At 36.8% G+C, this 27,567-nt stretch overlaps 1 protein-coding gene and 1 non-coding gene across 4 annotated transcripts in view; both read right to left on the bottom strand.

Moving 5' to 3' along the window:
• FKTN (fukutin) overlaps positions 1 to 27,567 on the bottom strand; it is a 96,803-nt gene that overhangs the window by 39,884 nt on the left and 29,352 nt on the right. For all 3 annotated transcript variants that reach the window (XM_024753669.1, XM_024753668.1, XM_024753670.1), the window contains exons 5-9: positions 21,130 to 21,407; positions 20,281 to 20,413; positions 13,288 to 13,417; positions 11,221 to 11,354; positions 8,743 to 8,870 (exon numbers count right to left, since the gene is read on the bottom strand). In XM_024753669.1, the coding sequence (XP_024609437.1) occupies positions 8,743 to 8,870; positions 11,221 to 11,354; positions 13,288 to 13,417; positions 20,281 to 20,413; positions 21,130 to 21,407 (803 nt within the window). The remainder of the gene's footprint in view (positions 1 to 8,742; positions 8,871 to 11,220; positions 11,355 to 13,287; positions 13,418 to 20,280; positions 20,414 to 21,129; positions 21,408 to 27,567) is intronic.
• LOC112405345 (U6 spliceosomal RNA) lies at positions 9,614 to 9,719 on the bottom strand. Its single transcript, XR_003004321.1, has one exon. It is a non-coding gene; the product is annotated as a U6 spliceosomal RNA (small nuclear RNA).

Raw genomic sequence — 27,567 nt, 5'->3', positions numbered from 1 at the left:
ACTGTTTATTTTTCAAAAAACATGTTTCATTACAACATTTTCTAATAAAGACTTAATGTATACAGAACCTCTATCCTCTTCCTAAACATGGGACTTCGTATACTTTATTCCTTGAACACTTAACAAATCACCTCCTCCTCAACTTATTTTTGACACGTCTTTTTTTTTTGGTAAACAGGTAATGGCTAACAAATTTACTGACATATTTTATCCATTTGTGTGTCCACCATTTTTTCACATATATCTTCCTTCTGTGTTCTTTAATACAGTTTTAAGTGTGGATCTGTGAGACACAAATTTTCTTAGTCTTTGTACATATGCAAATGCCTTTATCTTGACCTCCCTCTTGAGTATTAGTTTTAATTGTACATAACATTCTTAGTTGACAGTTATTTCTCCTCAGCTTTTGGAAGATGTTACTCCATTATCTTCTGTCCTCTATTGTAGCCAAGGTATATTTGCTATTCCTTTATGAGCAATCTATTTTCTCTGGTAGCCTATAAAATTTTTTTGGTTTTGGTATTACTGTTTCCTTAAGAAGTATCTAGATGTAGATTTATTATTTATCCTGCTTGCCTGTCTTTAATTTGGAAATTCTCTTCATATGCTCCTTCTTCATCATTTACTTCATTCTCTTTTAGCTCAGCTATGTCTTTTAGACATTATTCATCAGTGATTTGTGTTTGGAGCAAAGGGAATATGGCAAGGTGAGGAATTATTGTGCCACATTAATTATATGTCATCAGCATCAATTTTGCCCATAGTTTTCTAAGCATTTCTAAGAAATCAACTCTTTGTTTTCTTTTTTTTGGTACACGGGCCTCTCACTGTTGTGGCCTATCCTGTTGCGGAGCACAGGCTCCGGACGCGCAGGCTCAGCAGCCATGGCTCACGGGCCCAGCCGCTCCACGGCACGTGGGATCCTCCCGGACCGGGGCACAAACCCGTGTCCCCTGCATCGGCAGGCGGACTCTCAACCACTGCGCCACCAGGGAAGCCCCTCTTTGTTTTCTTTTGTTTTTGATTTTTTTGGCCGCCCCATGTGGCTTGCAGGGTCTTAGTTGCCGGACCAGAGATTGAACCTGGGCCCCCTGCAGTGGAAGCGTGGAGTCCTAACCACTGGATCTTCCCTAAAAACCAACACTTGAAAACCGAAGTTACAGCATGCTGACTAGTATTTTTTTAACCATCTCTTCCACTAAACCTCTCACAATCCTACCACTGATTATACAGAAGCAAAGGGGTAATAGAGGAATGGCTAACACTTTTCAGAGACTGGACTGGAATATAGTCTCTCTGAGGTCTTTGTAGATCCCATATGCCAATCCTGTCCCAAACTTCTAACATATAATCAGTATACATATAGCATATACATGTTTTATAAGATAAAATTCTACCCATTGAACCTTGTTTTTCTGCTGACTTCCACTGTAAGTTGAGTGATTCCATCTATCTTATTGACAAACTCTCCTATGCAATCTCCATAGGACAGAACTAGTGAAGTAGAAGAAATTTATATCACCAATGAGTAGACAAATTAAAGCTTGTATGGATAGTTATCATTTAACACCTGAATGCACATACTTAATGACCATATCAAAGACTATTCATTTAAAGCATGCACAAGACTTTTCTTTAAGGCCAGAGGGAAAAACCTCAAGGCATTTTTATTTCTACTGCGTAACTTCCAAAAACTATATCTATAGCTCATCAACAAGTAATTAGACTCCAGCTGTGCTTGCTTTGTCTCAGACAATTTTTATAGGATTCCTTTTTGGATATAATAGATAATGAAAAAAGGAGATTAAATTACGATTTCAAATTTCATACTAAATACAAAAGGTTTCGTTTATTTTGATCTCAGATTATCTGATTTGTCCAAGCAGATGCAAATGGCTCCAAGTTTATCACTGCAACTAGGTCTGCCTTGATCAAATTCATGGCTTCTGGTCCCAGATATCCTTCTGTTTCTACTTGTGATCTTGAGCTCTTTTCTCTTAGTATCAATTTTCTAAGTCACAGAATTTTTTTCTCTTTCAAACGCTTAAATCAGTTTTTCAAGCTGCAATTTACACATAATGAAATGCACCCATTTTGAGTTTTGACAGGTGCATATACCTGGGTAACCACTAAAATCAAGATACAGAACATTTCTACTACCCTGCTTCCCAAAGCTCCCTGTGCTCTTTGGCAGGCATGCAGTCAGTCCACCCTGGCCCCTGGTGATCAATGACCTTTTCACATTCTTGACTGGTTTTGCCTGCTTTACAATTTCAAATAAATGCAGTTACATAGTACCTACTCTTCCTATTTGAATTCTTCCACGTAACAGAACTTTTGGAGATTTATCCACGTTATTGCATATATTAGTAGTTGGTTCCTCTCTGTTGCTAAGTAGAATTCCACTGTTTGAACATACCATAATTTGTTTATTTGGTCACCAAAAGATGGGCATTTGGGTTGTTTCCATTTTTTTTTTTTTTTTTTTTTTTTTTTGTGGTACGCGGGCCTCTCACTGTTGTGGCCTCTCCCGTTGCGGAGCACAGGCTCCGGACGCGCAGACTCAGCGGCCATGGCTCACGGGCACAGCCGCTCCGCGACATGTGGGATCTTCCCGGACCGGGGCACGAACCCGTGTCCCCTGCATCGGCAGGCGGACTCTCAACCACTGCGCCACCAGGGAAGCCCTTGTTTCCATTTTTTGGCTACCATGAATAAAACTGCTGTGAACATTTGTGTAGAAGTCATTTAGTGAAAATTTCCTTTTATTTCTCTCAGAATACTACCATATAGAATCTCTTACAGAATTACGTTCAAACAACAAAACATATCGCAGTCTTAAAAAACCAAATTTACTTCATATAAGTGAAAGGCCCGCTATTTATTCATTCTGAGGTAATATTCTCTTAAAAAAACAAATAAAGCTCACTATATAAAGAACTGCCACTTCTATATATTGTATAAGAATACAATTACCATATAACATGCATTCAATGTTCTTCCCTCCATGGTTTGGAGGTGTTACTAAGGAGACCTAAGACATAATCTAAATGTTGTAAAATATGAAGGTATAAACAAAGTAGGAAATATGACATCATTTTTAGAAAAGCTAATGTTTTAAATGCACTAATTTAAAGAAATTATTCAAATTTGCCTTTTAGCTTCACAGCTGTAAGTACTTAAAAGACAAATGTGTTTTTTGAGAGCTAGAACTATGGAAGCATAGTATCAATCCATGGAGCTGAGAGAGGCTACGAGTGGGGATTCGACAACCAACACCAGTCTTTAACTTCTTTTGAAGCAGTGACTGAAAACAACTGGGGTGACTTAACTTTATGGCTTTGATTCTCCAAAGGTGCTTCATTGGATCAAGTCATCAATCTGGTGTCACCCTTTCATCTTAACGAAACACTGTAAACTGTGCTTAAGAGGACCTGGTTTTAGTTTCAAGTAGGGTTCAGGTCTCACTCAGCCTGACAGATTTATCAGGACTGATTCTACCTATAACTCAGAAAGGACAGAAAAATCAGCAGAAGTACCCAAATACAGCATGAGAGAGGTAAAGGGAAAAGAAAAATCTATGGAAATTCAGAGGAAGGGGAGATTATTTCCATTCAGAGGTACTGAGGAGCAACCTCAAAATGGAGGCAACTCAATGGCAGATGCCCTCGAATGGCAGAACTGGGACATGGGATGACGTCTAATAAATAACCTGGCACTACTAGTGACACACTTAAAATCGTGGACTGAAATCAAGTTTCGAAAGGCTGGGGTCTAAATACACTGTGGTGTCTAGGATTTGATCCTAGAGCAGAGAAAGGACATTAGATAAACTGGTGAAGTACAGATAATATTTAGAGTTTAGTTAACTGTAATGCACCGAGGCTGGTTTCTTGGTTTTGACAAATGTACCACAGTAACAGTACGTTAACATTAGGGGAAACTGGGTGACTGTATCCAGAAACTCATCTGTATTATCTTCTGTGAATCTAAAATTATCACAAAACTAGAAGTTTATTTTTTAAAAATAGTGGGAAAAAAGGCAGGTAAAATAAAGCAAGCTGACAAAGATGACTGAGGAGACCTGTACAGCTGCAAAGAGACTTAAGGAGTCAAAGGAAAACCAAGACACTGAGCAGTAAAATCTTGTACTTTTATCAGAACATTGACCAATTACTCCTCTTTTTCTCAAATAGCACAATCAAACAATAATAATAATTCCAGTTCTGGGAATCTATTCAAAGAAACAACCCCTAATAAAGCTTTCACTTTATATATAAAGATGTTCACAGAATTTTTTAATAATAAAAAAATGAGAATAATCTAAATAGAATAATATTTATATAAACCTATTATTAGACCTTTCTCCATATTCCTCCTAAGTCTCCCTAACAAACTTCTCTATTTTTTATGCCACACTTCCTTGTCGCTGCTTCTAGATAGTGGATTTGTATCACAACTATACATGACACCTATTTAAATCACACCCTGCAGACAGAGTACTTTAATATTTGCTTCATGGTCTAGATTATGAGATCCTTGAGAGCAGAAACTAAGTTATATTCACATCAGAATCCTTAGCACATAGCAGTTAGTAAATAAATTTTGCAGAAATGAAATGTTAAATTATATAGGAGTCACACTTGGATGAGTCTAGTCTCACAGAGGACAAATCCAAATTTTTTGAAGATCTATACACTAAGCAGAAGCTGCATATATCAGAAGGCCTAAGTAAGCCACAGGTAGCCCCAGGGGTAGCAGATTTCCTATCAGAGGATACAGAGGTAGCTGTAATATTCTGACAATGTCGATAAATAGAAGGGCTACTTTCATGGAGGGAGTATTAACAATATGATAGAGATTGTGGTAACACTAACATTGTGTATGGGTAAGAATACGAGCTCTGAAGTGATATGGCCCTAGGTCTGAGGCTTAGCTCTGCCTTAATTTCCTCATCCGTATCATGAGATGACAGTAAATCTCCCTTATAAACTTGTGATGAGGGTTAAATGAGATGATGCATATAAAAGCTTGGCATAGTGCCAAGCACAAAGTAAATACTCAATAAAAGTTAATTTTTATTATTATTGCCTCTTAAACTTCTGGCCTCTACTTATATCAGTTGATTCAGATGTGAAGGAAAGAAATAACCCAAAGGAATCTGGGCAGCATCTGTAAGAACTCTGAAGTTCTGGAATGACAATTTCACATCTGGAGGCATAGTTAATATATTCATCACTTTTTATTATTGGTGATTGGAACTTGGAGAAGAAAAATAAATATTAAAAATCCAGACAAGATTTAAGAATGGAATTTAGATTTTAGTTGAAAGTATAGGTTTAGAGTAAGAACTGAAGATGGAAGAAATATGGGACCTGGGAAGAAAATGCTTGCCCAAAGAGTAACTAATCCAAGTTACCACTGTGTTGAAGGTCCAGTGTTTTGTATCAGTGCAACACATGAGTAGTAATAGTAATAGAATAATAATATGGTAATGATAGTTGCAGCCGTAGCTAATACTTACACAGTACTATGTGGCAGGTACTGTTCTAAATGCATTACTACATACATTAACTCATTTAACCTATTAATTCTTAGATGGAAGCATTTAGGCTTAAGAATCCAACAGGTCTGAAGTTAAATCTTGGCCCTACCATTAATGGCCAGAGAACCTTGGACAAGTTACTTCCCTTCTCTGGGCTTTAGTTTCCTCATAACTAACTGGGAGTGAGAACACCTAACCCACAGGGATAATGTGAGGATGATCTGAGATTAAATAATAAATTACCTATCATAGTGCCTGATATATAGCTGATACCTGGTAGCTATAGCTTTACATTGCCATCAATATTGTAATTATTATTCAATCTTATGACCAAAAACATCATTCTGAAGGCATGCAGAATAAAGTTTTGAAAGGGGAAACTTTTTTCTTCCTTCCTCATTCCTCTTCACCTTTTCAAAAAATGGTAAGCATCCTATATTATTATTAAGCTTTTTCTCAGAATAAACTACACATGAATAAAAAGTAGAATATTATAAAGATAAAAAGACCCTTAGACTAGCTTTAAAGATTTTTCCCTCTAGGAACAATAGTGGTGAAAACTCTATAGTTCCTTAAAGTAAATAGTAGTGAAAAGAATGAAAATGGCATATGGCTGGGGGAATCTTCCAAAGAAACTACTCCACACAACCATCCCCTTTTCTCTTCTCTGCCTTTTAAGGTTACGGTAACATGATAGAAAATCTGAGACTCACACCATCTGTTCAGGCAGTTCTATCACTGCTCATTTCTCTCGTTAAATAATCAGAACACTTTCCACTTCCCAAACACTGCTACCATAAAGAGCAGTTAAAGCACAATGAAAGAAGACTTTTCTAGCCAGAGATGTAGTGGTTAGAAATGCACAGTTCTTTTGAGGTCTGACATGGGATCATGTCAGTGAGAAGAAAGAAATCCTTCTAAGAAAGCCTTAGAAGAAAAATTAAGACTAACATGATTATAATACAAGCTTCAGAAATTACTTTTCTTAGAACAAAGGTGACATTCTCATATGAGTTCTCTAAGAATAGGTGTGACAGTTTAATATTGAGATAATTATATAGGTTCTGATCTGTAAATTCCTTGTAAGACTAAGAAGAGAAATACTACTGCTACAGAGAGTATTAATAATAGCAGCTTATAATTACTTAGCACTCAGGACATGCTTAATTATCTTCAAAACCCTTTTTGTGTATTGACTCACTTAGTTCTTAAAACCATTCTATGCAGGAATTTCTATTATTGTTCCCATTTTACATTTGAGGAAACTTAGGTACAGATAATATAGCTGATAAAACGGAGAGCTGGGATTCAAAAGCAAGCAGACTGGCTCCATGCCTTTAATTTCTATGCTACACTACCTCCTAGTTTAAAAAAAAGCCTCTAAATTATGTGTTAAATTTGGCATCTTTATCATATTTGAATAAACAAACTATAGCTAAATGTCAAAAACACTTAGCTCCCTATTCACCTAGCCATAGTGAGAGTGTCAATTACAAATTCATTAACTTACTAATTTCTGTCTTATAATCTGAGCTTACTCAGCATGAAGGTGTTTGTTGTCATAAAGCAAAATAATTTTTTATAATAAATGAGTTTCGGGAATATGCTCCAGGATCAGGGTCAATTGGGATAATTTATTACTTTGAGAAAAAGGCTTGGATTACTCTCAAACCTCCAGAACCAGTTTAACCTTACACGGAGACTCCCTGCCTTCAAACGGATTCAGTGATCCCAGTAGGGTATGTCTAAGTACCCAGGAGAAACCAGTCCAAGTTTGGAATTCTTCTTCTATGCTATGTAGAACATTCCCCAATGCTCCCAATGGCTCAAATTTATTCAATGACAGGAGCCCCAATCTCAGCTAGTTGGTGAGGGAAATTTATGCTACTGGTCATATAACAACCATAAGAATGACAACAACGATAGCAATCACATTAGCAATCATAATATTAATAATATTACATAATAATAACAATGGTAACCACCACTTACTGATAATAAGTGCTAAGCATTCCGCTAAGTGCCTCATACTGTCAGGTGTATTACAGAGGCAGTAGCGGGTAGTGATTAAAAGTATGAACTCTAGAGACAGGCTGCTGTCTGACTTATTCGCTGTGATGTTGAACAAACGACTTAAATTCTCAGCGCCTCATAGACTATCTGTGGTTGTTATGAGGATTAGATGTGTTAATACGTGAAAAATGTTCATAGTAGTGCCTGATACACAGTAGTACTACTCAAATTTAATGGATGAGGAGATTAATGTTCAGAAAAGCTAAAGGCCACAATTAGGGTGAAGCTGAGGCTTCCCGGGTCTGCCTGATTCCAGAGCCCTTCTCTGGGTTCTCTTTCGCATTCGTTCTCTCTCTCTCAGAACTGTGAACAGGCCAACTGCATCATAAAGGGCACTCAGTTACTCTAACTTCATTTTTGTCTTTCGTCATCAAGGAGTTTGACTATGGCAGTATTAAAAAAAAAAATGTTCAAAATGCCAATCTAACATATTGCAGTCCATCAATTAATTCAGAATTGAGACACTCTCCCCCTGCAATTTTCTATCTGAATCATGTGTCTTAAGATTATAATTGGCAGTGTCTTTCCTTTCCTGGTAGCACATAAAATAATGGTACATCTTACAATGCGTATCACCTTACATTTGACAAAATATGGTAGCTGTTAAGCCCGATCACTATCCTTTAAGGATTAGCCCTCAGTCTATGTGTTAAAGGCACATTCCAGAGCTTGCCCAGCATTCATGACCTCAGCTCCAGCCAATCCCAATCTCCTCACTTAAACTTCACGTGACCTTAACAATCTCCTTCTTACTGACCCTTACCCATTCTCATCAAATTATCAAGCTCCTACAGCTCTAACAGCCAATCAGTTTTTTGGCTCAGGCTCTGGGCCTGATTTTTCTGTTCCTTATTTTGGCTTTCCCTTTCTGATGACTCAAGGGCTTCCAATCACAATGACTCTATGGACTGACAAACCCAGGGGCACTTCCTCCTCAGGGACTGTCCTTATAGGCAGTCCTCACTTCTCAAGCATAACTGGGCTCTCTGGGAAAGCTGAGAAAGTATAAGCTAACAGTGAGACTTGACAGTCTTTTTCCCCCGCCCATTTTCAGTTACTTCCTTATTTCTACCTTCTGCAGTTATTACTACAGCCCCTTTTGTAAGTACTTATCTGATTCATACTTAAATTTTTTTCCTGTTTTGGCCTGAGTGCCTCCATTCCACATATAGTCAGTCTCTTCATAGAAGAAAAAAATGTCAAGTTTTACATCATCTTTTCCCTGGAAAGATAGTTCCAAGCTGTCTTCTACCTAGGGAGAAGATGAACATCTTCACAGACTGAAACAAAGGAAGTACATTTCTTAAAATTAAAAAAACAAAAGATTCTTATGTTTTATACAGAGAGACAGTATAGGTTTCAAGATACTGTTTTTCAAGTTGGAGCACTTCTGAAATTGGGATGCATCAGTAGCACACCATTGTTTGATTTCTTTTTTTTTTTTTAACATCTTTATTGGAGTAAAATTGCTTTACATTGTTGTGTTAGTTGCTGCTATATAATAAAGTGAATCAGCTATATGTATACATATATCCCCATATCCCCTCATTCTTAAGTCTCCCTCTCCTACCCCTTTAGGTGGACACAGAACACTGAGCTGATCTCCCTGTGCTATGCGGCTGCTTCCCACTAGCTATCTGCTTTACATTTGGTAGTGTATGTATGCCCATGCCACTCTTGCACTTTGTCCCAGCTTACCCTTCCCCCTCCCCGTGTCCTCAAGTCCATTCTCTACGTCTGCGTCTTTATTCCTGTCCTGCCCCTAGGTTCTTCAGAACCTTTTTAATTTTTTTTAAGATTCCATATATATATGTTAGCATATGGTATTTGTTTTTCTCTTTCTGACTTACTTCACTCTGTATGACAGACCCTAGGTCCAACCACCTCACCACAAATAACTCAGTTTCATTTCTTTTTATGGCTGAGTAATATTCCATTGTATATATGTGTCACATCTTCTTTATCCATTCATCTGTCAATGGACACTTAGGTTGCAAAAATATGGAACGCTTCACGAATTTGCGTGTCATCCTTGCACAGGGCCATGCTAATCTTCTCTGTATCATTCCAATTTTAGTATATGTGCTGCCGAAGCGAGCACTGATTTCTTAATTAAATGCACATAAAATAATGTTGCTTTTTACAACTGATGACAACTCAGAGTAAATGACTTATAGTAGTTAAATGGTCACTCGGCAAAACATCCTGTTCCTGAGCCCCTTTCTGACTAAAGAAGGAAAGTAATCAAAGAATAATTATTCCCTTTAATAAGCAAGTAAAACTATCAGGAAGTAAGTCTCTCATCACAATCAATAAATGAGTACTTATGTAACTGTGGCATAGAAACCCATATATCAATACATTATATACATGAAAAAAAGAAAAAAGAAGTTAAAAAGTACAAAGAATTCTGAGAGCACTTCCCTAAGAAACTTATCCTACAAATAATCATGTTCCCATTGGACTTGGTGCATCTGTCTGTGGCAGCACTAATCACTTAATTGTTTATGAATTTGTTTTCTCCCAATTAGACAGTGGACTCCTCAAGGATAAAGACTGTACCTTATTCATCTTTGTGTCCTGGGTGCAGAGCTCAGTGCCAGGCAGAGACTGAGTGTTAAGGAAACAATTGCTGAATGACTAGAGTTCTATTGCTTTGCCTTTCACCTCAGGAAGATATTTTATTAAATTTTAAAATAAACTGGAGTGATTATGATGAGAGAAGTAATTTTCCAGGGACTAAACATACTTCTACTTGCTTTCCAGGTCAACACCTCTCTGGGAACAACCAAATTAAGAGTAAGGTCATTGTCGGGATCATAGGCTTAGGGCATAGGAATCAAATTGTCTAAAAGGAGATTTCATCTAAGCCACAATGACCTATTCCTAGTTGACCTGTGAGAAAACGGCTATGGACGAGGACATGTGAAATAAACAAGAAACCCAAGTACTGTTTGAAATGATTCCATATTTTTTTTAAGCTTTTTTTTTTCTTTTAAGGGGACCATTTTTTAAAGTCTTTACTGAATTTGTTACAACATTGCTTCTGTTTTGTGTTTTGGTTTTTTTTGGCCGAGAGGCATGTGGGATCTTAGCTCCCCAACCAGGGATCAAACCCACACCACCTGCATTAGAAGGCAAAGTCTTAGCCACCAGACCACCAGGGAAGTCTCTGTATTTCTAATTCTTAGCAATCAATGGAATGTTTCAAGTTGATAATAATATGATGCCTAAGTGAACATAAAATTAAATGACTCACGAGAAAAAACATAACTTCAGGTAGGGTAGATGAGATTCTTACTTATTAATCATATATTAATTAATTATGTTATATTATTGCCTAATATAATGGCAATAAATTCTTCTGCAAGAGTCCAAGCTCCTTTTTGCCTTCTCATGGTCAATAGAAAGCCAGATTTTCTAGTTTTCCTTAAATAGTGCGGAAGTCACAAGTGGTAATAGTCTTCTGCTGAACTCATCCTGGTCGATAATGAGTGATAAAATGCTACATACAGTGCTTTTAAACATCTGTGACTTGCTTAATATAAACTTTACTTTTGAGACATGTTACTAATGAAGTAAATCAGATTTTTTTTACTGACCTTCCCAAATTTGTGTTTGAGTGGGAGTCCTGCATCTTGAAATGCTGAAATAATATCAGATTTGTAATCTTGTATAAAAATTCCTAGGTCAACATCTTTACTATAAGGAATAATGCCGCACTGCCGATACCATCCTAAAAAAAAAGGAATGAGAAAACTTTTTTAAAAACTGCAGTTTGGAAAAAATTAGTCATTATTATAATGGATAGTCTTTGTAACAGTGTATTTTATTTCACAGGATTAGACTTAGTGTGCTTTACCAAAATTGAAAAAAAATTAGATCCCAACTTAATATCTGTGATTATAGGAGCCACTTGTTGAAGAACATTTCTTTTATTCCTTCCTTCCTTCATTTTTACTGGATTGAGCACTCAGCAGCCTCAAAAACTTTCATGATGTACTGTAATTTCTGAATAAACTATTAGCTTGGACTGGGCCATCCATTTAAAACATTAAGCTACTTTTTAAAATGTTTAATCATAAATCTCTTATGATGAAGGTTGCTTTTAAGATATGCTAAACAATATAATTTAATTCTTTTGCTTAAGCTATATCCCTTTCCTGAGCAGTAATTTGTAGAACTTAACAGCTCTGAACAGCTCATGTCTGATGGATCACATGAAAAAGAAGAGCAGTACCAGCCTCAATTTTCAGCATACTGTCAAAAGATATTCCTACATATTTACTATGTATCTACTTCTAAATTGGGTGCTATAATAATGTTCTAAAAAGGCAAAATTTATACCTTAATATTACTAAGGGCTCTGAGTTTCTCTTATTATCCTTCTAATCCTTCCATTCAAAGTATTCAAAAAGTAAATAAATGTCTATGATTATCTTTGAGAAATACTGTTTGGAATTCTAAACTTTAACTTCATTTTAACATAGATCTTTAGAAGCTTAGCATGGGATCTCATCTCTAGTTTAAGAAAAATCTACAATCCACATCTATCAAAGAATCATGAACTACTAAAAATGGAAGACTCCTTAAGTATCATCTAATCCAACTCCCTCATTTTATAAATGCCCTTAAATTAAGAAAACCATGGGGCTAAGAACTCAAAAGATATCATGATAAATGATTATGAAATATTTTTGATGACAGTCTATAAAACAATCTTACTCCAGAAAGTTAAACCTTAAAGCATGTATCACATAAATGAGATGTACTCTTTTTTTGGGGGGTGGGGGTTACTCTAGCTGGAAGCTCCTTGACAGGAAGAACCATGGGAATTTTCCTCAAAGCCTAATTGACAGGATAACCACACATCCCTGTTTACACCTGTTGTACCAACATAATTACTAACGGCACTCCTTTCACTCTCAAAAAGTCTCTTGAATTGGACAATAAATTATATGGTAACCCTATAAAAGCAGGAACAAAATTTATTTTTGTACAAATATAGTTATAATTAAGATAGAACAAATACAGATATAATCAACTACAGTTATAAACAAGAGGGAATAAAAACAAAAAAATGTTAAATTCTAAATAATTCTAAAATCAAAAGGAGTTTGAGCTAATGCACAATAGAAAGAGATCCAGAAATCTTTCTTGGATTCTACATTTCCCCATCTCAGAATGAACAGAATGTGGTAAGACAGTGACGTCCAATCATGATCTGGAAAAGATTCGTGGAAGCCTTATGACATTCCCTTTCCTCTTAGAAACTTTTGGTGCAATGCAAGCTATTTGTATTGTGTGTAAGTAAAGAAACAGAATACAGTTTTTTTTTTTTAAGGTAATAACAACCTTTGGGATAGAAATAATAAAATGCTTATCTAAAGATTATCTGAGAATCACATGTAGTCTACATGTTCTGATATAAATTTTATACAAATTACTTATAATTTTGGGACACACGACATGGCCTTAATTCTGTTTTATGCTTCTGAAGTTATTTCTTTAAAAAAATCAATAAATCCTTGCTCCGTGCACTATGCTTATTCTTTCTATAAATATGATGCTTCCAATACCACTGAGGTTTTGTCATCTCAAGCAGTCATCCCTAGAGCCAAAGAGGATGAAATGTCAAAAAGACAAACGTAAAGTAACAAGAATTTTACCTAGACAAGTTCCACTGCTCAGCCAGAACCGTACTCCCAATTTCTTTAATGTTTTGGCTGCTAGTTGCATCAATTCCTTTGCACTCTTCCGAAAGGCCATAGCTTCCACAGTGTTATCATCAAGGTATTGCTACAGATATAATAAATAGTCAGCTATAACAGCCATTTCTAAGTTGCCAGAAATATTTCTGTGACATCCAAATTAAACTTGAAAATTAACCCCATATTATATATTTTTTGATTATAAAAATCAAGTTTCAGAATTCCTTGTTAGTCACACATTAAAATAAGACTATAAGAGTGGATTCTAGGAGAGACAAGTTAAAGGGGAAGGACTATACCCAGGATTCTCAAAGGATGAGATTTATACCTTTACCAACTCCCTCCTCTACATCACAATTTAGCAGATTGGGTAGTTAGGGGAAAAGAAGGTTAATTAAGAGAGCTACAGGCATATCTGAAGCACAAGGCCTTCAGTGACATTTTCATCATGCACTGGTGCAAATGGTCTTTAGGACAGAACTGTATAGTACAAAGAATGTGGGATTTTTGAATCAGATTGTGTTCAAGTCTAAACTCACTTCATTTTAGCTATGACCCTGGGCATAGCGCCTCAGAAGAACATAAGCTCTACGAGGAAAGTGACTTCATTTTGTTTAGCACTATATCTCCAATGTCTAAAACAGTACTTGAATGAATGAGAGAATCAAAGATCAAACCTCTCTCAGATATAATTTTCTCATCAATAATTAAAGAATAATAATTATACTTTGCAGGACTGCTGTGAAGATTTAATGAGATAATGACAGAAAAATGTCTCACAAATTTTGAAATTCTATACAAATATTACTGTCATTTACTTATAGTCTTTTTGCTTTTCTTCATTTTTAGGGTGTTCTGGAACTGAAGAAAGCACTGAAAATTCTTCATTGATGCTTCACTACCTACGGGACAAAATCTAAACTTGGCATGGCAGACAAGGACACTGTGTTTAGGGCCAGAGTACTGGTCCAGCCTTATCTCCACCCTTCTCATATTTCACTCCCCAAATATATCACAACTTTTCAAGCCTCTGTGTCAACATGTTTCCTCTGTCTGAAATGCCCTTGACTAACAAAATCTTTCAGGTCTCAGTTCCACCCTCTGAAAAACATTCCCTGATTTTCCCAGGAACACAAATGTTTTATTCTCCCAGGGCTCCTCTTCAGCTCAACATTTAAAGAGCAAGAAATTACGTTTGGTACTAGATATAGACAGAGACAAATAAAATAATCTGTTCAGTGACCTTATAACATTTACCATTTATATATACTTTTATTATAATTCTTATCATATTTAATTCTTTTTGTTCCAGAACAAAAGATCAAAGTCTTTTTTTAGAATTGAATTGTAATTGACATACAATATCATATTAGTTTCAGGTGTACAACATAGTGTTCAATATTTTTATACATTACAAAATGATCACCATGATAACTCTAGCTACCATCTGTCATCATACAGAGTTATTACAATATTACTGACTATATTCCCTAGTCTGTATATTACATCCCCATGACATATTCGTTTTATACCTGGAAGTTTATATCTCTTAATCCCCTTCACCTATTTCACCCATCCCCCTTATCATATTTCATTCTAATTGCTGATTCTATTTATATTTCCTCCAATAGGCTGTAAACATGAATCCTTTAAGGCAAGTACTGAATCTCTCCATCACTGTATATACAAATTGAAAATGGTGCCTGGTATATAATATGTGAGCAACACATATTGATAAATGCGTAAATGAGTAAATAACTGCCTAATCCCCTCCCATCCCACAATATCTTAAAATATCCTGGCATTCTTTTACAATATAGCAGGAGGAAATATAGTTCCTAGAAGGACCATATATCTCAAGCAAAAAGTATCCCTAGGAAAAACGACAGATTCCTGAAGATAAGTTACATTCTCCAGAATACACAAAGTATGTAGGATCTTTTCAATATGAAAACATCCTCAGAGCCACAATTCTCTTAGAACATATGATTGGCATGAGAGATGCATGTTCATATCCCTTTTGTAGGGGAGAAAGCCTGGAGCTAGAAATTTGGGGACCCAGAATTTACTCCATGCTCAGCCAATAATGACTATGTAACTTACATCTTGAAACCTCAGTTTTCTTATCAGTTAATGGTGAATCCTTGGCTTATTTCACAGAGTAACTGAAAGGATCAAATTAAGTAACAGAAATGAAAACTTTATGTTCTACAAAAACATTACTCTGACAATTATGTCCAACTGAGGCTGCCCCTGCATAGATACACTCCCAGCTCTGACATACCTTTAATAAATAACATGACACTCCCAGAAATTCCATTTCTTAGAATTGACCCTCATATGCGTTAAAGTATAAACATGTATATACCTATATACCTTATACATCTGTTACAGACTTTAAAAGTTATAGTTATGCATACTTTTTTTCATTTAAAAATGTCTCACATAAATCTTGGGATTACCATGCCTCTTAGAAAAAGACTAAATCCTAATTTAAATATCAGTCCATATGATCTTTCCTGTTCAGGCAACCTTTCCCCAAATCTTTCCCCAAAATATAGATGAAAAACAAAAATATAAAATGACAGAAGGTGTCCACTCATTTCACAGATGAGGAAACTAAGGCTCAGAAATTTGCCCCAGGTCTCAGAGCAACTTAGTAGAAGAAAGAGGATATGAATGTGGCTTTCTAGATATTTCTGGGCCAGGGGTCCAGATATTTCCATACTCCCCTCTAGTTTTTTACTGGAACTCAACAAACTGAAGCTCATCAATTATTTTTGGATGGTTACTGCCGAAACAAAATCAAGTGCAGGAAAATGTGTATTATCCTAGTCCTAAACTTCTTGGTAGATTGAGAAAATAATTAAAGTAAATAAAGTAAGCCAGGAGAGCACTTCCCCTCTGTTCTCCTTCCCTCCCTGGACTCTTCTAAACTAGAGCCATTAGGTGAGGCAGAGCAAGAAAGTGCACAGTGGTGGCCTGGCATGGGTATCGGAGCCTGAGAAGGCATCGAGGGCATCCACATGGAGAAGAGTCCAGTGTGGGGAGCCAGAGCCTGAGCCAGATGAGAAGTGTGTCTATATATGGGAGTAGCCCAGTCGGGGAGAGCAACACCTAAGCAGGATGAGGATAGCATCCATGTGGGAGAGGGAACAGCAGAAATAATGGGAGACTGAACAAATAAGTAAATATATTAAGGGTAGTATAAGTCAGGTTTCTCACTGTTTGAGAAGGGAGTCACAAATATGGAAATGAACCCTATGCTGTTTAATTGAAATATAAATTAGACTGAAGACATCAATGTGGATTCATGGATCGTGATAGATAGATACAGAAGTAAATACACACACACACACACACACACACACACACACACACACACACACACTCTACTCCTGTCACTGAGAGGCCCTGCAGGCAAGCAAACCTGGCATCCAGGCTTGGCTTCTAAAAGGAATCAGTAGCCAGAGAGATGGCTGATTCCAGGATTGTAGCAGGGAAATTACAAGATGAACCTAGAATATCTTGAGCCAAAAAGCAAGAAGGTGCTCAGAAAATGATGGAGACATGTCAAAAAGACACAGAAGTCACGTGAAGGGGCTTCCACTGGCCAAATATGGAACAGTTTGAGGATCAAAATAAACGATGAAAATAGTGCACTATAACTCATTGAAGAAAATAGGAAATCATGAGTTCATATAGATATAAACAAAGAAACTTGAAAGTTTGAGGAAGATATTGACAATATTTACAGACTTTTAAAGTACCTTCATGCCAAATACCTATTAATTACAAAGGGAAAAATAGAAACTTCACCAGGGCAAAGCCAGCAGACAGCACTTTAATCACGTAATCAATGTAAAAGTCAATAGTAATGGGACAAATCAAAATCATACAGCGCCCGACAGGATGAAGTGAAAGCACAGAATCACTTCTGTGTTATTCCTACTAAAGGTATATAACCTAAATCTAACTTGAGGAAAAACCAAACAAACCCCAAACAAGGGACAATGTACAAAATATCTGGCCTGTAATCTTCAAAAGTATCAAAGTCATAAAAGTTAAAAAGTGATTGTGAAACTGTTCCAGACTGAAGGAAACTAAAGAGACAGAAAAATTAAATGCAACATGTGATTCTGAACAGAATCCTTTTATTATAATAGTCATTATTGGGATAATTAGCAAAACTTGAATGAGGATTAAATGGTAATAATCTTTTTTTTTTTTTTTTTACGGTATGCGGGCCTCTCACTGTTGTGGCCTCTCCCGTTGCGGAGCACAGGCTCCGGACGCGCAGGCTCAGTGGCCATGGCTCACGGGTCCAGCCGCTCCGCGCTATGTGGGATCCTCCCGGACCGGGGCACGAACCCTGTCCCCTGCATCGGCAGGCGGACTCTCAACCACTGCGCCACCAGGGAAGCCTGGTAATAATCTTTATATTAATTTCCTGATTTTTGTACTAAGACATGTAGGACAATGTTCTTGTTTTCAAGAAATACTAAATTATTTGAAGTTGTGGGGCAGATGTTGACAACTTATTTGCAAATGGTTCAGGAAAAAGAATTATTTGTATTGCATCTGTAACTTTTCTGAAAGTTTGAAAACGTTTCCAAAAATTATTATTAAAAAAAAGAAAGTTAGGAGGCTGCTTTGTGAGATCTAGTAGATTCATTGATTTTTTTTTTTTTTTAAACACCAGGCATTGTATTTAAGACTGTTTGGCGCCATCAAGCGTTCAAAGTTATGTATGTTCACCTTAATTTGAAAACTGACCTTCCTGTGGTTATAACGTAAGAAATGATGAAGAATGAAACATTTACGAGGGTAAGGATTAAAAAAAGTTATCAATCCCATTAGGTACTCTATATCAGTAATAACAGTACATTAGCAGAAGAGGAAAACAAATCAGTAATCACGAGTCTGTCTTGCTACTAGTGAAGGACACAAATAACATGATGAAGAATGAAGACAAAGTTTGGGACTTCCCTGGTGGTGCAGTGGTTGAGAATCCGCCTGCCAATGCAGGGGACAGCGGTTCAAGCCCTGGTCCGGGAAGATCCCACATGCCGCAGAGAAACTAAGCCCGTGTGCCACAACGACTGAGCCTGCATGCCACAACTACTGAAGCCTACAGCCCGTGCTCCGTAACAAGAGAAGCCACCGCAACCAAAGTAGCCCCAGCTCGCGGCAACTAGAGAAAGCCTGCACACAGCAACGAACACCCAATACAGCCAAAAATAAAATTAAAAAATAAATAAAATTTAAAAAAAAAGATTCAGCATTAAAAAAAAGAGAATGAATACAAAGTTCCACTTGATCCTGTTATGAAGAGAAACCTCTCGATAGCATTATAGCCCTGCTATGTGATGGTACTTTAAGCACCAATAGTATGAGGCTACGATAAGCTGATTAGCCCTCTGAGCATCTGTCATCCGTATTCTTTACTCTAATGCTGACTGAATGGTTGCCCTTAAAATCTAAAAAGCAAAAGTGAAAATATGCAATTAAAAAAATATAACACTATTCTCATGATTTCTCAATATCTTGAAACATCTTACACTGCCTTCTCACAAAGTTCAATAAAATGAGTTTGGGCAAATGCTTGCTAGGTAATAGAGTAGCTCTAATAAGTGTCCTGGAAAGAAACCATTTGATTCGGATGAGCACCTTATTCTTCATGCATTTTTCCATCACTATAGGAGCTTTTCTTTGCGCCAGCTACTGTGCCAGATACTGGGGCTATAGAGGTGAGTAAAATAAGATGCCTGCCATCAAGAAGTTCACATAATCTTGTAGGGGGACAAGACTGACATTCACAATTAATTGTGATAATTGCTATGACAGAGGTGGCAACCAGAAAAAAACTCCCGAGGCAGGAACAGTGAATGCGTGGTCAAGTGCAAGCACCAGTCTGCATCTCTTCTGCTTCCTACTACTCTGTGGTGGGGATATGATGGGCAGCACTTGCCTAATATTGCTGGCCCAGCCACACATGCGGTTTTCCAGCTTTTCATCCACGAGGCTGACTGGGTATGCTTCACAGTCACATAACTATAGATTTAAGGGAACAGGGCTAGGAAGGCCCACCCAGGCTGTCAGGTCTAGGCCCTGGGTGCCAGTACAGCCTACCAGAAAAAACCTTGCATTTGTGGGTGCTGGGCATTTGGCCAGTGATGATACAGCTGGTACTTCATTTTCCTATTCCACTCCTATCCTTGTGTACACAGCTTTCTTGGAAGGGAACCCCAGAAAATAAAGGGCAAGTGGAAAAATTAGGATACCAAAACCCCACCATATATTTGACTGATTTCACTGTATTTCTCTTTCATGTCATTTCTTACAGCTGAACTTTCATGTCCTTTAAAATCATCTTTATATTCCCCGGGGTCAGGAGAGTTCCTGGGAAGCTGGCTTTTAATAAATGTTTATTGAGTAGAAAGCTAAAGCAGCAGAATAAAGTAGAGTTCAAAAGCACTTGGTCTTTGTGTAGCATTTATCTTCAAAAACCTTCAAAAACACAAAAAATTCATATTCAGTGCCAACCCTCTGAGAAAAACTGTATTTTCTATGAAGTCCTCTCTAAATCCGCATGGTCCATATTCTACATGGCTTCATCCTACTCAGATTGCTTCAAGAACAGAATATACCATCTTTATAAAGTTCATGGGCTATCCTAACTAAAAGCGGAGGCCAGTGCTGAACCTGTCAAAGTCTCCAAATAAAACAAGGTCTCCATAGATATCAAACCATTCAACTGGGGAAGAAATTGTTCCTTAAGGTTAATGTTTAATCTACTTAAAAAAAATTGAAACCATCTAGAAGAAAACAGACAAATCAGAAAAGATGTTTTCTTACTTACTTTCCATAAGTTCCTTCATTCCCCCCCCAAGAAATATTATACATACACTTCCTTTAATTTGAAAAGTACAATATTTGGTTATCTCTAACCTGAAAGAATGCTCGAGCTTCTTTATACCTACACTCGATAAATCTAGAGTGTGGTATTTCTTCTAGAAAGTGCATTGGATCTTTTGGAATGAGAACTTCTAATCCATCAATAGTAACTTGTTGTAACTCTGGCCTGAAAACAAAAGTTAAGACTTATTATAAGGATTTAACTCAGAATATTGGCAGCCTCTTCAAAATATACAATATAAGCAAATAGTTAAACATCAAGCATATTTTCTTCAATTACCTCAGGTATCATTTTAAAGCATATTTTCTTCAATTACCTCAGGTATCATTTTTAAAGATCTACTCTCTTAGCAACTATCAAATATACAACACAGCAGTGTTAACTATAGTCACCATGCTGTACATCAGATTTCCAGAACTTATTTATCTCATAATAATTGGAAGTTTGTACATTTTGAACACTTTTACTTGTAAGTATGTAAATCCACAAACATACTTTACCCTGTGTTTGAACTCTTTATATATATAGAAAGATTTGTATTCTTTTATGCCTTATTTTTGTCACTCAACATTGTAGGATTCATCTCTGTTGTTGCACAGAGCACGAGTTCAGAGTTCCTTGTTTCCCTGCCCTACGATTCTTCTCGTTATGCGCACATACATTTTGTGGGGGGCATTAAGAACAATGTTGCTATGAACATTCAGATATATATTATATTTCCTGGGGCACATGTGCATGAGTTGCTTCCTGTTGAATATTTACATTTCAAAACTGATTTACATGAATTACATTTTAGATTTAATTACTAAATGTAAAAGAGAATAAGAATTCATGACTGAACAAGACAGGTTTCACATCTCCCCTTTAGACCCTGAATTTACCTGTCAAAAGCTCCAGGATAACGACCAAACTGTAACTTTCGAAAAGGAACAAACTTCCTGTCAATGTGTCCTTTGAGCCGTAGATGGCCATGCCAAAGGTAGTTGCCGCTCCTTTCATGGAAGACCACCAAGTGGACAGCATGACTGGCCAATGTGCAGATGTAGTGCAGGGGGATTTCAGTTCCAGAAAGTGAGTCTATCCCATCTAGCCGAGGGTCCTTGCTCTCGAACTTTAGGCACTGAAATCCCATATTTTCAGCTATCCGAAACCAGCTTTCCTAAAACCAAAGAAACATCAAACTTGAATATTTAAAACCAAATACTAGTAGTGAAACTAAAATGATTCTTACACTGAATTAAGTCATACATATTTTTGTCCTAATCTGCTCTTTGCCTGAAGATTAAAAAATGAAGGTGGGGAAGGAAAGGTGGTAGTGGGAGAATAAAGGAAAGTACCAAAAAGAGAAACCACATAGCATGGAAGACATGTTCAAAGACTCTCTTTATGAAAATTAACACAAATTTCTTCCTTGGAATGAGAATGCCCACTCATTATAGTGTTCTTTGGTTAGTATCTATAAAGTAAACGTTAATATAAGGATAGCACTTAAAATTAAACCTCTAATTCTCAATTTCACTTCTAATAACCTTCAAAAGTGCTTCATAAAAGCAGGGTTTTCATCTCATAGTTATATCCCAACACCTTAAACTGCTACTAAAATAGAAGCCTATCATAATGCACATTATTAGAAAATAGACTGAGATATACTATAAAACAAGGTGCATTTTCCAACAGCATTAGTTATAGTATAACTCTCACGTAACAAGATTAACCTATAGGGTAGATTTTTAATCCTAATCTGGACACCAGTGCTTTAGATGATTAACCAGTATTAATTATTAAGAACACCTTATATTTGAATAGAAATGTACAGTTTCCAAAGAACTTTTATAAACATTACTGCATTTACATATGACATCTATCTTATAGAGCACAGATATTATAGATAAAGAAACAGACTCACAGAAGTCCAAAGAAACAAAATTAATAAGAGGCAAAGCCACTGCCAGCATTTAGGTCTTATCTAACCAAATACAAGGTTCTTTCTACTCTACAATACTATTTCTTTAAGTCTATATTTATATAATGTGTACAAAGCTCATTCACATTAATTATCTCATCTGATGTCCATAGAAATTATGTGAGGTCAGCAAGGACGATATTATACCTAGTCTACAGTTAAGGAAAATAAAGTGGTAATACCAGACATTAAAGTTATTAAAGGATGGAAGTGCATCTGAAAGTCTTACGAGCCACAGCATTCATAAACATTTTTCAAGAGTACTTTATTTACATCACTTACTGTCTTTGAATGTTGTCATTTGGATTAGCTGTGTCCTCATTTATGCTCTTATAATACACACAAACCGTTATAGTACTGATTGTACTGTTTTTTAGTTGTTTAAACTTCATTAATAGACTGAAAGTTCCTCAACCTTAAGAATCAACAAAGTGGCTAGTACCAGCAGGTGCTCAATAGATACCTGTTGTTGTTATTGATATTGTTAAACAAGAGAAAGTGACCATTCTGGTAAAGAATGCTAACCAGTATCAATAACAACTGTCTTCTCCTTTCTGGATATAGAGTGAAATCGTGTTTTGGTCAAAGGAATGTGGATGGAAGTATCAGATACCACTTCCAGGCCTGGCCTTACAATGTCCCATAAGACCTTCCCTGCTTTCCCTCCTCCATTTGTATGTAGGGAAGCAAAGAACTACAAGATGGGGAAACCATACAAATGAAACAGCCTGCATCCCTAAGTCACTGCTTAGAGGAAAGTCATCCAGGAATATCGCTGACCAAGAATAACCACACTGGATTTTGTCTAGAGACAATTACTCCTTTTTTGCCCTAAGCCAATGAGATTTTCGGGTTGTTTTTAGTAGCAACTAATGTAACTTAGTCTGGCTAATACAATTTCACCTTGGTACTCCTTATACTAGAATTATCAACTGTAGGATTCCCCTTTTTCATAAACCTAAGAGGTGAAAAGTACTGACTGAGTGTAAGAGTGGCCAACTCAGAGAAGGAATCTACTGTACAGGATGAAAGAAAAGCATTATAATTTGGTAAATTTGGGAAAAATTTAAAAGGCCAGACAGAACTTGAAGAGGAATCAGACGTTGGGTTGTGGGAAGAAAGACTGACAGACAAAATAGGCAGAACTATGAAATGGCTTTGCCTTTTCATAATCATGGCAGAGGAAAGTCAAGAACAAAGTAGTTGCTCTAATCAAACGGAGCAAAGGCCTAGCTCAAGACTGTACTGCACACATCTACTCCCAGTTGCCTTGGCAGTAGTTTGCTCACTTCATGGTAATGATATTAACAAAGAAAAATCACAGGTAAATTAAGTCTATAGTAATTAGATCTGGTGATCTAATGAATTAGCTCTACCTTGGGAGAAGGTGTTGGGAGGACTACCCAAGGGCTCTGTATGATGTCATTTATGTAAAATGATAAACATGACCCTGTGTGCTTATTCTGGGTGTTGCTGACCTTTTGCTTCTGACTCTGGTCTTTCTGGTTTTGCCAATTATGGCATATTCTCTTTCTTCTAAAGTACTGGTTCTCAAGGCAAGTGGTACTGTAACCAAGAGACATTTTAGAAAGTCGTGGAGATATTTTCAGTTATCATAATGACTGAAGACACAACTGGCATTTAGAGGTCTAGGCCAGGTACACGAGACATCCTAAAATCCAAAATATGGAAATCTATCCTGTGTCCTGCATAATTTCAAATGTTCTATCAGATAGTCACGTAGTGAAAAACGTATTTGTAATTATGTGAGCCTCCATTTCCGAGGAATACAATCGCCATGTTAAAGGAGAGACAATTTTACTTTTCTGCTGTTGGAAACTTGTTTATTGTTTTGGAAAACTATATTACTAAAAACAATATCATTCACAATAGAGTCTATATTGGAAGTTATCACATTCAGTGGCCCTACTAAATAAGTAGGATAAGTGCAAGCATCTGAATTACTTCCTTATGTCTTCCAGTGTAGTCATGCCTGGGCATTTACACACTGAAATATACATTTCCTTTCATTTCTACTTTATACTATAGTAGAGACATTACAGGATTTGGGAGATTATGTATGTAGGTAAGTTATAATTTCTATAGACTTCGTTTTGGGAAAATAAAGGAATGATAAAATACTTGTTGTAAAAAAGGTTTATAAGCTTTGTAGGCTTTTTCTATGAGGAACTCAAACAGTCCAATAGGAATGACCTACAAATACTGACATTTAGGAGTCTCTGCAGTGAAAAAGCTGGCATACTCTTATTACCCTATAGTGAAGTCCACCAGTTAATGAGGCCTAACCAGAAAAAAAAGCTTCCAATTGGTATTCAGTGCCTCATTCTTAAATATGAACAAAGATCAATGAACACTATAGAAAACCTGTATCATGAAAAACAGACAAAATAAAATAACCATACCAAAACCCAAACACCCACAAAGAAGGGAATTTCAAAAACAAAATGCGGTAGAAAGCAAAAGACTTTCTTTTAAAAACACCAAACCTTGGGGCTTCCCTGGTGGCGCAGTGGTTGAAAATCCGCCTGCCAATGCAAGGGACACGGGTTCGAGCCCTGATCCGGGAAGATCCCACATGCCATGGAGCAACTAAGCCCGTGCACCACAACTACTGAGCCTGTGCTCTAAGGGCCCACATGCCACAACTACTGAGCCCATGTGCCACAACTACTGAAGCCCATGCACCTAGAGCCTGTCCTCCACAACGAGAAGCCACCACAATGAGAAGCCTGCACACTGCAACGAAGAGTTGGCCCCCTCTTGATGCAACTAGAGAGAGCCTGGGTGCAGTGACAAAGACCCAATGCAGCCAAAAATAAATAAATAAATAAATTTATTTATTAAAACAAAAGTTAAAAAAAGAAAAACAATAAACCTTTAAAATCTGAAGAGGGAAAAAGACAAAATTGCACCCATAAAATAAGAATGCTACTATAAGAAAGAGAGTACACAGAGTTTTTAGAAAATAAAAATATTAAATTTTAAGCAAAATATGAAAAAAATCAATGGCATTGTTAAAGATTTTGTTTAAAAGTAGAACAGTTAACAAAAGAGATGAAAAAAATCAGAGAGCAAAGATAAGAAAATGAAACTTTGGAAGTCCAACATCCAAGTAATAAGTTCAGAAAGAAAGACACTTTTATTCAACATTATCCTGGGGGTCCTACCTAAACCAATAAGACAAGAAAAAGAAATTAGGCATAAGAGTTGGAAAGGAAGAGACAAAATTATCTTTTTGGGCAGAGAATACAATGACCTACACTCAAAGAGAGAGAAAATGAAAGAGAGAGAGGAAAAGGAGGTAGGGGATTGAGGGAGGAGAGAGAAGCTATTGGAGTTTACCTATAGAGTTCAGAGTTCAGTACAGTTGCTGGAAAACAAGATCAAAACACAAAAGACAACAGCATTCTAATTCACACATAATAATGAATTGGCAAAAGAAGAGGAAAAGTATCTACATTAACACCCCCCATGCACATAAAACTATAAGGTAGCAAGAAATAAACCTTACAAAGATGCACAAAATCTGTAAGAAAAATATACTCTATTAAAGAACACCAAAGGACACCTAAATTAAAGGAGATATATTTCATGTTCATGGATAAGAACTCTTCATATTTTAACAATGTAAAGAGACCTTGCATGCTTTTGCTTTCTCTGACTAGCCTAGACTAACCTACATGATGAAAGACACATGGCCCAGGCACCTCCACTGCCTCATCTGACAGCCAGCCATCCTGAAGAAGCAGAGCTGCCTAGCTGAGTGGCAGCTGTATAAGTGAACTTAGCTGAGACCAGAAGAACTGCCCAGCTGAATCCTATGCAAATTGCTAAGTCACAGAATCATAACCTACATAAATGGTTGTTGTTTAAGCCACTAAATTTGGGGACAACTGTTACACAGCAGGAGCAAATTAGAAATCAAACGTGCAGGTAAAAAGAAACATTTTCAGATATGCAAGGTTTCAACCTCCCATTCAACCTTTCTCCGAAGAGAACTCCTAAAATGTTGTGAAGAGGAGTTACACAACAGTATCTGCAGAGCAGATCAGACTGTATTAGGGCAGAAAGACCACGAGATCTAGGAGGGATGTCTCCAGAAAAAAAAAAAAGGAACTGAGAAATGATCTGATGTATTTGATCCTACTGAGAGTTTTATGTTTCTGCTGCAGAGTTCATACATGGATTATTGATAAATATACAGAAAACTAGCAAACAAAAAAAGAGAAAGAGAGCCATATAAGAAAAGGAAAATATTCAGAGTAAACTAGGTAGCATTCATGTGATTATCTATATATTCATAGTAAGATAAACATTGACTATTGATTTAACTACAAAATATGATATAGTCATGGTAATGGGAGAAGAGTGTGTGTGTGTGTGTGTGTGTGCACGTGTGTCTACATGAGACAAAATAGATATGACAGCTAAATTCTCATAATTCATAATCTAAATATGAAATATTTTAAAAATAGAAGCATAAACATTTCATTTATAAAGGAGAAGATAAACAAGGTAGAGAGAGTTGAAGGTGGTTGGCTCTAAGAGTGGGAATAAGGGCTGGGGAGGAAAGAAGAGCCAGATACTGATCTTTTTCATTATGAGCTTTGCCTTACTATCTGACTTTTTAAAGCTAGTACTAGTATTCTTTTGATTAAAATGCCATGTCCTAACTTTTCCATAAGTTTAAATATTTTCAAAATATCAATATAAAATTGGGAGGAACGAAAAAACAAGCAAACAGGGCTTCCCTGGTGGCGCAGTGGTTTAGAGTCCGCCTGCCGATGCAGGGGACACGGGTTCGTACCCCAGTCCGGGAAGATCCCACATGCTGCGGAGCGGCTGGGCCCGTGAGCCATGGCCGCTAGGCCTGTGCGTCTGGAGCCTGTGTTCCGCAACGGGAGAGGCCACAAAAGTGAGAGGCCCACGTACCACACAAAAAAAAGCATAAAGGGAAAAACGACAAATAACATACAAGGGAACTCCCATAAGGTTAACAGCTGATTTCTCAGCAGAAACTCTACAAGCCAGAAGGGAGTGGCATGATATAATTAAATATTCCATCCAAAAACAGCAGATTACACTTTCTTCTCAAGTGTGCACAGAACATTCTCCAGGATAGATCACATCTTGGGTCACAAATCAAGTCTCAGTAACTTTAAGAAAATTGAAATCATATCAAGTATCTTTTCTGACCACAACACTAAGAAATTAGAAATGAATTACAGGGAAAAAAACACAAACACATGGAGGCTAAACAATACATTACTAAATAACCAAGAGATCACTGAAGAAATCAAAGAGGAAATCAAAAAATACCTAGAGACAAATGACA

Source organism: Neophocaena asiaeorientalis, unplaced genomic scaffold (genome assembly GCF_003031525.2).
Source record: "Neophocaena asiaeorientalis asiaeorientalis breed wild unplaced genomic scaffold, Neophocaena_asiaeorientalis_V1.1 scaffold342, whole genome shotgun sequence".
NCBI lineage: Eukaryota > Metazoa > Chordata > Mammalia > Artiodactyla > Phocoenidae > Neophocaena > Neophocaena asiaeorientalis.
This window is presented reverse-complemented; position numbering and strand designations above follow the sequence as displayed.